Source organism: Eufriesea mexicana, unplaced genomic scaffold (assembly GCF_001483705.2).
Source record: "Eufriesea mexicana isolate 0111107269 unplaced genomic scaffold, ASM148370v2 scaffold9777, whole genome shotgun sequence".
NCBI classification, from domain to species: Eukaryota; Metazoa; Arthropoda; class Insecta; order Hymenoptera; family Apidae; genus Eufriesea; species Eufriesea mexicana.
In genome coordinates, this window is record NW_016917469.1 from 145,706 (window position 1) to 157,395 (window position 11,690).

At 34.8% G+C, this 11,690-nt stretch overlaps 1 protein-coding gene across 1 annotated transcript in view; it reads right to left on the reverse strand.

Annotated features, from left to right (window-relative positions):
• The window catches only part of LOC108553269 (uncharacterized), a gene marked incomplete at its 3' end in the record, with an annotated part of 88,600 nt that extends 77,660 nt beyond the window's left edge, over positions 1-10,940 (reverse strand). The window contains exons 1-2 of the mRNA XM_017908094.1: positions 10,873-10,940; positions 2,634-2,747 (exon numbers count right to left, since the gene is read on the reverse strand). Coding sequence (XP_017763583.1) covers positions 2,634-2,747; positions 10,873-10,926 — 168 coding nt within the window. The remainder of the gene's footprint in view (positions 1-2,633; positions 2,748-10,872) is intronic.
• Positions 10,941-11,690: the final 750 nt, after the last annotated feature.

The following is an 11,690-nucleotide window of genomic DNA, read 5'->3' on the forward strand; positions in this document are numbered from 1 at the left end:
GTCAGATGTCTTCGCGATTATTTATAGAAATTATTAGATATTTTTTCACTGCGATAAGTAATTTTTCAACCTCGCGAACGAAGAATTTCTCACCTCGTGGAAATTTTCAAATTTAGACGATAAAAATGCGTAGACGAATAAAATATTTATTTACACAGCGATATAAGAGTAATATAATAATTACAAAGAAAATTCGGATGACCTCGTGATTATTCATAGAAAATTATTAGATATTTTTTCACTGAGATAAGTAATTTTTCAACCTCGCGAACGAAGAATTTCCCATCTCATGGAAATTACACAGCGAAATAAGAGTAACATAATAAATACAAGGAAAATTCGGGTGACTTCGCGATTATTCATAGAAAATATTAAATATTTTTTAACTACGACTAGTCATTTTTCAACCTCGAAAACAAAGAATTTCCCACCTCGTGACAATTTTCAAATTTAGACGACAGAAATGCTTAGACGAATAAAATATTTATTTACACAGCGATATAAGAGTAATATAATAATTACAAGAAAAATTTGGGTGACTTCGCGATTATTTATAAAAATTATTAAATATTCTTTCACTGCGACAAGTAATTTTTCAACCTAGCAAACAAAGAATTTCCTATCTCGTGAAAATTTTTAATTTTCAACGACAGCAATGCTTAATCCCATAAAATATTTATTTACCTAGGAATATAGAGACGAATAAAATATTTACTTACACAGCGATATAAGAGTAATATAATAATTACAAGAAAAATTTGGGTGACTTCGCGATTATTTATAAAAATTATTAAATATTCTTTCACTGCGACAAGTAATTTTTCAACCTAGCAAACAAAGAATTTACCACCTCGTGAAAATTTTCAATTTTCAACGACAGAAATGCTTAATCCAATAAAATATTTATTTACCTAGGAATATAGAGACGAATAAAATATTTATTTACACAGCGATATAAGAGTAATATAATAATTACGAGGAAAATTCGGATGACATAATGCAAATACGCAAATACGTTCGATACTTACGACAATTCGGGCGGTATGGCGAATTCGGTTATTTAATAGCCTTTCTTTAAACCCTTATTGTAAAATAATTGATTGTCCGCTACGACTTGCACACTACGCCCAGCGCATGCATCTACATTCGCCCACACACATTCAGCGAAATCCCTATTCAAAGCGTGCATTAATTACCATTGGTGTGCATAAAGCGGCTAGCGGTCGAAACGATCGCGACTGTAGTTGGTCCATTGAAATTGACATTTTTCCAGGCATAAAGATCGGTCAGCACCCTTTTATCACTCGCTATGATATACCGCTAGGAAAATGAATTCCCCATAAATTATGAAAAGTATAAATACCAAACACTACCAAACATTTTATCAAACATTTCGCGGTTCCACGGAAAATTCTTCTCAATTTTCCACTTTCCTTTACCCCTATCACGAATATCTCCGTTTCCCACGTGCGAATTTTGCAAGAAATATTTCCTATAACAAATATTCGACGAAACAATGCGATTTTAATTTTCCCAAAACACGTTTGCTCGATTCTTTAAAGAAATTCTTGCCTCTAATCCCCTTTCTAATTAATTAATAACACGAAAAACGAGATATCACACGACGCAAGAAATTTATATTGGAAATAGAGGCAGATACAAAATGGCTGGCAGCGAGCGAGCAAAAGTCCCATGTCCCGTCGACGAAAGACAAACCAGCGAAATTTCGCGTACGATACGAAATCCGCTTTAAACATGTCAATTCCAAGCACCACCTTCGTTTCACCGATTTTAAATAAAGGCTGAAAATAACATTTACAACGAGAAGAAATATCGAAATCTTGGTAAAATTAGTCAGAAAAATGTAAAGAAAAATATTCGAAATACTACTTCCAACCCTTTGCACTCTACAGGAAAGCTATTAAAATATCTTTTCAATATATTAACCACTTGCACTGACAAGAAACTCACAGACGTGTGTGCCAGAACGGTGTTTCTGTGACAATTGCCTGACGACGTGTGTACCACGTCGTTGGCGGTTGTGGCACAAAAACATTACGACGTGCGTGACACGTGTTTCCAGCGTAAGTGGTTAAATAAGAAATATAAATTATAAGAAACATAAATCGATGCGTGGAATTACTTCCTTTCGATATTCCACTTGGTCCACGCATTTAATACGTCTTCAGAATTGTATTAACACTAGAACTACCAGCCCAGTGAAAATGACTGGTCCCAGAATTTTTCTTTTCGCAATTACTGAACACATGCACCTAATTTAAGAATAAAATTGGTACCAACTGACATTAACAAAGTACTATAATCAATATATTCACTCGTATTTATAGTAATCGCTGAGATTACTATAATCTGTGCACGTTATGTTTATAGGTGCCCACTAAAGATCGGTAGTTCTAGCGTTAAATGGCGACTGGAGGTCGCCCGTGGTGTGCAAAGGGTTAGATGAAGAACACAGAGGACACACAGAGTCTGAAGAAGGAAACGAGCATGAGAGCAGAAGCTAATCGTCTCGTCGGAAATATTATTTTCACCAGGTTGTCGGTTAGGTAAACAGGCAGGGGTGCAAGCAAACGCAGGCTTAGGCGTACAGGTAAGGATAATAGGACACTAACTTGTGGATTGAAGGGTCTTTGCATTCTCAGAGCCTCCGGCAGCCCCCCGGCCTGTGAAAACACGACCAGGGATGGCGGCGGTAGATGATTCGGCACATACGCAGAATTATCCATCTAGAACAGATATCGGCGTGTTCCATTTTTCAATCTTCCTTGGACCTCCGTCTCACGTGTACCGATTTTGCAGACGAGACGCGTCGGAAGGATACCGAGGCTAGCTCGAATACGTCGCGACGTCGCGACGCCGAGGCCAACTGCGTGTCACATGTGTCTTGCCTTCTTAAGTACCGTTTATGGCCGTTCGAACATCTCTCCAGACATCGTAACGTAGCTCCTTTCTTGATACACCGTGGTGGAAAACCATACGCGAATTTTTGTTTTCGGAATAATAGTCTTCTGAGTTTTGCAAAAGTGGCTGCTTCGGTAAGGATCGCGAAACAACTGTGTTTTGCGTTACTCGTTTTCGAGTAAATCACGATTATAGTTAAATACAGGGATAGTGTAGTGGTTTGAAGAATAATTGGAATTCACGAATTTTTGAATTTTTTCATTTTTGAAATAATATTCTTCTGAGTTTTGCAAAAGTGACTGCTTTGTTAAGGATCGCGAAATGACAGTGTTTTGCGTCACTTGTGCACGAGTAAATCACGGTTTTAGTTAAATTTAGGGATAGTGTAGTGGTTTGAAAAATAATTGGAATTCGCGAATTTTTGGATTTTCTCGTTTTAGAAATAATATTCCTCTGAATTTTGCAAAAGTGGCTAAGGATCATAAAATGACAGTGTTTTGCGTCACTTATATATGAGTAAATCATGGTTTTGGTTAAATACGGGAATAGTGTAGTGGTTTGAAGAATAATTGGAATTGGCGAATTTTTGAATTTTCTCATTTTTGAAACAATATTCTTTTGAGTTTTGCAAAAGTGACTGCTTAAGTAAGGATCACAAAATTACAGTGTTTTGTGTTATTCCTATTCAAGTGAATCATGGTTTTAGTTAAATACAGTGATAGTGTAGTGGCTTGAAAAATAACTGTAATTCGCGAATTTTTGGATTTTCTCGTTTTTCAGATAATATTTGTCCGAGTTCTGCAAAAGTGGCTAAGGATCATGAAATGACAGTGTTTTGCGTTACTCGTGTTCAAGTAAATCACGATTTTAGTTAATTACAGGGATAGTATAGAGGTTTGAAGAATAACTAGAATTCGCGAATTTTTGGATTTTCTCGTTTTTGAAATAGCATTCCTCTGAGTTTTGCAAAAGTGGCTGCTTTGTTAAAGATCGCGAAATGACAGTGTTTTGCGTCACTTGTGTACGAGTAAATCGTGGTTTTAATTAAATACAGGGATAATGTAGTGGATTGAAAAATAATTGGAATTCGCGAATTTTTTTATTTTCTCGTTCTTGCAATAATATTCCTCCGAGTTTTGCAAAAGTGGCTGCTTTGTTAAGGATCGCGAAATGACAGAGTTTTGCGTTACTCGTGTTCAATTAAATCACGGTTTTAGTTAAATACAGGGATAGTGTAGTGGTTTGAAGAATAACTGGAATTCGCCAATTTTCGAATTTTCTCGAATTTGAAATATTCGTCTGAGTTTTGCGAAAGTTGCTGCTTTATTGAAGATCGCGAAATGGCAGTGTTTTGCGTCACTTGTGTAGGAGTAAATCATGATTTTAATTAAATACAGGGATAGTGTAGTGATTTGAAAAATAATTGAAATTCGCGAATTTTTGAATTTTGTCATTTTTGAAATAATATTTGTCAGAGTTCTACAAAAGTGGCAGCTTTCTTAAAGATCGTAAAATGACATTGTTTTGCTCGTGTTTTAGTTAAATACAAAGATAATACACCGGTTTAAAAAATAACTGAAATACTATAGCACGAGTTTCGCAAATTTTGAAAAAGTTTTGTCGATCTGCGTGTATTAACGTTGTAAAAATTGTGTCTGTCTCGAATTATTTGAATCTAGACCTTCTTCTCGTCAAATTTGTGATAAAAATAGTTTGAAATTCACCGACTTCTTGAAAATCACTAAGAACAATTTCATAAAATTGTAAAATCGTAAGAGCACTTTCATTTATGTCACTTCATCGTTGAAAATGGTATTAATAATGATACCGTGTGTAAACTCAGGAGAATATTGATCAATGGAACTTTCTCGGCAATGCAAAGTTGAATAATTTAGTATGCGTATAAATGAGTATAACGAGTATAAATTAATTGTTCAACTGGCTTCTATTTCCTGCGAAATGTTCAAGCAGATATTCAAATAAAGTAAAATTTAAATACAGAAATATCGTTGAGATTCTTACGAAAATTGCTCGAATGAGAAGTCTAAAAGAAACGAATTTATGGTTTAATTTCTGTGTCGTTTATTCGCGTAACAATAACGTCAGCCAATTTTTGCAAAATGGAGAATTGAACCCTGTTGGGGTTCATTTTGATAACGTAACGTTTGACATCTCAGAACGGAGCATATCCACTTATGGCAATCTAAATATAACATTTCGAGTTAAAAGAAATTTTTAGGTATTTAAATCTTCGTTTTAAAATTCAATTAAAAAATTGCAAAACAGGTAAGAAATAACTGGAAGACGTTCGACTGGTGCAAAACGGTACTTACGAATGTGTATGTGTAGTGATGTATTTAAATACAAATTTGAAACATAATTCCATAAAAATGATGTATCGAGATTTAAAAATTATGTTTAGGTATAAAATGTATGGTAAATTCAAATTTTGGACTCATTCGATTCCTCGACTTCCTTTATTCGACGGGCTTCAAAATTTCCTTGGAACAGAAGGATTTTGGTTTTTAATTCAATTTCGTTTTTATGGAGTTCCTCGGTTTGCAAAATACACGGTAATCTGGATTTTAAACGCATTAAAAATTTCATTGAAATATTAAAATTTCGTCTCTCTTCGAAATTGAACAAATACTATTGCAAATTTCTTTTAGGTTCGTTTCTAATTTATTAACAATTTGAATAGAAAAAGGAAAAATATATATATCGTGTTCTAATACGAAACTGTATATTCTATACACGTTGACAAAATTTAATTAGCAAGTAAAATAAAAATAAGAAAAGGAACGAATTTGCAGAAATTTTTGAATGTGTATTATAAAGTTTGTATTTAATTATTTTTGCGGTACACACGCACTCAAAACCGTGCGTGTTATTCGCACTGAAAGAATTAAATCGACAAATCCATGAACAGAAATTTTTCGAAACACGATATACATTGTATTTAAATCTATTTAATAATGTATACAAGCACGTGAAAATTTGGAATTCTATTCACGTTGAAAGTATTAAATCGACAAATGGATAAATCCAAATTTCTCGAAACACGATATACATTGTATTTAAATCTATTTAGTAATGTATACAAGCACGTGAAAATTTCGAATTCTATTCACGTTGAAAGTATTAAATCGACAAATCCATGAACAAAAATTTTTTGAAACATAATGTACATTGTATTTAAATCTATTTTGTAATGTGTACGAACAAATATGAAAATTTGGAATTCTATTCACGTTAAAAGTATTAAATCGACAAATGGACAAATCCAAATTTTTTGAAACACGATATATATTGTATTTCAATCTTTTTAATAGTGTATACAAACACGTAGAAAAATCTCGAATTCTATTCACGTTGAAAGAATTAAATTGACAAATCTATAAGAACAGTCTATAATTAAATGAAAATTGTCAAACAAGTAGCAAACTTTGTATTGTACAGATACAAAACCGTGTATACTATCCTGTATTCTATACGTTAAACGAATCAAATCAACAAATCTATACAAAAATTGAACAAATACTTTCGAATAGTGCTTACAAGCTTTACATGTAGGCTGCTTTTATACTGTACAATATAGATCGAAAACAATGTATTCTGACCTGTATTCTACGCGTAAAAGGGACGAAACCAACAGATCTATACAAAGAAATTCGAACAAAGATGGTTAAATGCTTGTGAAAAATTTTACATTTGAAAGTTTCTAATCGCGCATGAAACATAGGTACAGTGCTCGAAACAAGTATCGTGACTCTATATTACAAGGAAATTCACCTAATCCAAGAATTTTTATTTTTACGAAAATTTGCGTACACGTATGACATAATCAATTCTACATAAAGCAAATTTGTAATGGACGAAAAATTTAATTATAAAGAAGTATACATCGAAGTAGTATTTGATTTTAGGTAACCACTGAATAACTATTCCGACTACGACAAATTCTTGGAACTTTATTCACCTCGAAATGAAATGCATGAAATGTAATTATGATTGGGTGATTAGTGCAGCTGGTATTCACGAGATTTGACGTGGAAATCGAGACGAATTTGACTCGTCATAGCAATATAAAGGGTTAAAGAAACTGAATAGATCCTCGAGGTCTAACTATTCTTTCATGCTCTGATTCTAATAATTTTTCAAAATTTTTAAAACGATAGATTGACAGAATATTAAAAATTAAACAATTCTCGAATCCTATATTTCCACAAACTGATTTTAATAATTTTCCAAAATTTGTCCAAGATAGAGTATTAAAAATTAAACAATTCTCAAATCTTATACTATCACAAACTGATTCCAACCATTTTCTAACATTTTTTCCACGAGAGACTAACAGAGCATTCAATATTAAACAATTTTGGAATCCTATATTATCACAAACTAATTTCAATTATTTTACAAAATTTTTCCTATGATAGACTGACAGGGCGTTAAAAATGAAACATTTCTCGAATCCTATACCATCGCAAACTCATTCCTATCATTTTCCAAAATTTTTACAACGATAGAGTAACAGAGCACTAAAAATTAAACAGTTCTCGAATCCTATACTATCGCAAACTGATGCCAATCAATTTTCCACAATTTTTACAGCAATAGACAGAAAGAGTATTTTAAAAACTCAACAATTCTTAAATTCTATACTATCACAAACTGATTCCAATCAATTTTCAAAATTTTTTCCACGATAGACTAACAGAGCATTAAAAATCAAACAATTCTCGAATCTCATACTAACACAAAGTAATTCCAATCATTTTACGAAATTTTTACAATGATAGACTGACAGAGTACTAAAAATTAAACAGTTCTCGAATCCTATACTATTGCAAACTGATGCCAATCAATTTTCAAAGTTTTTTCAACGATAGACTGATAGAGCATTAAAAGTCAAACAATCCTCGAATCCCATAACATCACAAAGTAATTTTAGTCATTTTATGAAATTTTTTCTACGATAGACTGACAGAGCATTAAAAATCAAACAATCCTTGAATCCCATACTATCACAAAGTAATTTTAATCCTTTTACGAAATTTTTACAACGATAGCCTGACACAGCATTAAAAATGAAACATTTCTCAAATCCTATACTATCACAAACTGATTCCACTCATATTCCACAATTTTTACAACGATAAATTTATAGAATATTAAAAATTAAATAGTTCTCAAATCCTATACTATCGCAAACTGATGCCAATCAATTTTCAAAGTTTTTTCCACGATAGACTGATAGAGCATTAAAAATCAAACAATCCTCGAATCCCATAACATCACAAAGTAATTTTAGTCATTTTATGAAATTTTTTCTACGATAGACTGACAGAGCATTAAAAATCAAACAATCCTTGAATCCCATACTATCACAAAGTAATTTTAATCCTTTTACGAAATTTTTACAACGATAGCCTGACAGAGCATTAAAAATGAAACATTTCTCAAATCCTATACTATCACAAACTGATCTCACTCATATTCCACAATTTTTACAACGATAAATTCATAGAATATTAAAAATTAAACAGTTCTCGAATCCTATACTATCGCAAACTGGTGCCAATCAATTTTCAAAGTTTTTTCCACGATAGACTGACAGAGTATTAAAAATGAAACAATCCTCAAATCCTATACTACCACAAACTGATTCCAATCATTTTCTAAAATTTTCCCTACCATAGACTGTCAAAGCATTAAAAGTTAAATAATCCTTGAATCCTATACTACCACAAACTAATTCCAATCATTTTCCAATATTTTTACAACGATAGACAGATAAAGCATTAAAAATGAAACAATCCTCGAATCCTATACTACCACAAACTGATTCCAATCATTTTCTAAAATTTTCCCTACCATAGACTGTCAAAGCATTAAAAGTTAAACAATCCTCGAATCCCATACTATAGCAAACTCGTAACTATAAAAATATTTAAAAAGAAGTACTCTAAATTCCACCTCTGATTTCATCCTCATACAACGATACTACCTACAATCTCTCCTAACGAATATACTCCTATATTTTCATCGAAATAAAGAAATTTGAAGTAGAATCTCCCAGTTAAGCAAATTTTCGTGCAACACAGTGTGCCAGTACTTGTTCCAAGCATATATTCCTTACCAAAACCGAAAAAATCGGGAGACAATAGAGAACCTAACGCAATGCTAGTAATCGTAACTTTTCGAGACAATCGAACACGATATAGTTAATGACTCGACCGTCAAATGACTTCAATTTCCACTGCTTCTTGTCTTTCAACGAGAGCTATCGAATTTGATCCACGAGCGACTGCATCGATCGCGGTCGTGGCAGCTTTTCATTCTCGTTAGATCAAATACACGGAGGAGGAAGGCGCGCGTCGGAAGCCGTCGAAAAGAAATTCTCGGGAATCGAACGAAAAATCCCCGCGAGTATATTTTGCGAGTGTTGCGAGTGTTGCGAGTGTCCAGCATAATCGCCCGACGAATTTTCATCGAGTTGCACACGATCGGCAACGAAATTTAATTACGGGCCGCGTTACGTTGCACAATAATATTACTTACCGCTGAATTTGCAGCGGCAAGATGGAAATTCGAGAAAGTTGCGGAATTTTATGGCTTGAAATTTATTTTGCGAACAGTGGCCGTCTCGATTTTCCACGTTACAATTAACGCGGCTAGCCGTGTCCACCGCGATAATCGCGCGCCGATATACTCGTTAAATCGCGCACGCTATCGATCAATTATTTCCGGTTAATTATTCGTTTCTTCCCGATGAATAACAAACGATTATTTCCACGGGACCTCGCGAATTTTCTTCCCAAGAAATCCAAGCCCGTTACCGCGAGCAATCGATAATTCGCGAATTTTACGAATCGATCGAAGAATTTCGTAATATTTCGAGGAAACGATCGAAATGATCGTTTACATTTTAATTCCGACATAATTTTAAACGATATCGATAAAAAGGAAGGAAAAAGAAGAAAAATGAGAAATATAGTGATTAAATAAGACGTAATTGAAGTAATTGAAATTCCATTATCGCGAGCGATCGATAATTCGCGAATTTTACGAATCGATCGAAGAATTTCGTAAAATTTCGCGGAAACGATCGAAATAATCGTTTGTCTTTTAATTTCGATGTAATTATCCGAATTTTAAAGGATATCGATGAAAAGAAGGAAAAATGAGAAAAAGAAAAATATAGTGATTGTTAGATGTAATTGAAATAATTGAAATGAAGCTGCAGAGAAAAATTGCTAAGCAGGCTTATTTTCGCGAGCAATCGATAAACCCGTACGCTAATTTCGCGAATTTTACAAATCGAACGAAGAATTTCGTAATATTTCGTGGAAATGATCGAAATAATTGTCTATACTTTAATTTCGATATAATTATTCGAACTCTAAACGATATCGGTGAAATGATAGAAAAAAAAAAGAAAAATGAAAAATATAGCGATGGAGTAAGATGTAATTAAAATAATTGAAGTAAATGAGCGGAGAAAAATCGCACCACAGGTCCATTTCGCGAATTTTACAAATCGAACGAAGAATCTCGTAATATTTCGCGAAATCGATCGAAATAATCGTTTATATTTTAAAATTTCGATATACTTATACGAACTCAAAATGATATGGGTAAAAAGATAGAAAGGAAAAAGAGAAATGAAAAATATAGCGATCGAGTAAGATGTAATTGAAATAATTGAAATAAACGAGCGGAGAAAATATTAGAAACGACTGGAACGGTTGAGGACGAAGCGTGTACGTATGATAAAAGAGAACACTCGCAACGGAACGACGCAACAGGCTAACCTTGTTTCGATCACTTGTCAATATTTCATGATCGGCGAAAAATAAAAATGCGTGTATATTTCTGCGCTTATACGTGTGTGTGCGTGTGTGTGGTTCGTGTATATGCGTATATATTAATCACCATCACGCGTACATTTTGCTGTACACCAAAGAAGTCACTGCACGAAATACGACCGTTCGAAAACATTCACTCTATTTCCACGGATCTCATCGTTCTTATCCGTCGCTTAGGAAACGTGTTCTTATCACCAGCAGTTCCTTCGCACTAATATCCGTATAAATCGATTACCGAATAACGTGCCGAGCAATCTATTCGAAAAAGGCGCGTTAGACGGCGAACAACCTAACCTCAACGCGCGGTTGTCACGCGGTTGACGCTCGCGTAAACCTCCGATAAACCGTGCACGCGTTTGACAGCTGTCCGAACGTGTGGTTGGAAACTCGTTAAGCACGTGAAAACGTATTAAAATGCAGCCGAACGATAATCGACGAAACTATGCGACGCGGGCGAATTCAAATTCAAACGAGTCATATAATCCCGCCACGACAGGTCACTCTGACCTAACCTCTCGACGAATGATAATACCCGACGAGTACCTCAACTAGTGGCTCGGTCACCCGGGTACGGGTCTCTGGTAATGCACTAAACGTGGTGAGCCAGGTGCAAGAGAGGGGTGAGTACAAGAGGAAGGCGCCAGGCCCGTACGAGCAACCTCGTGGACATGCGAGTGCAGACTGATTGGAGTGTGAGGGTACTTACCCACGAGTCGTGAGAACGGTGGCGGTGGCGGTGGCGGTGGTGGAGGCGAGGTAGAGGCGTGGAGAAACAAACCGGCGGCGGTGCTGGCGTGCGCGCGTGTTTTCCGCCGCCATTACTGGCGCCACTGTAGCACCACTTTCGCAACACGCATGCGCGGCATGCGCACACGCTCCGTGCGCAACCGTTCCCGC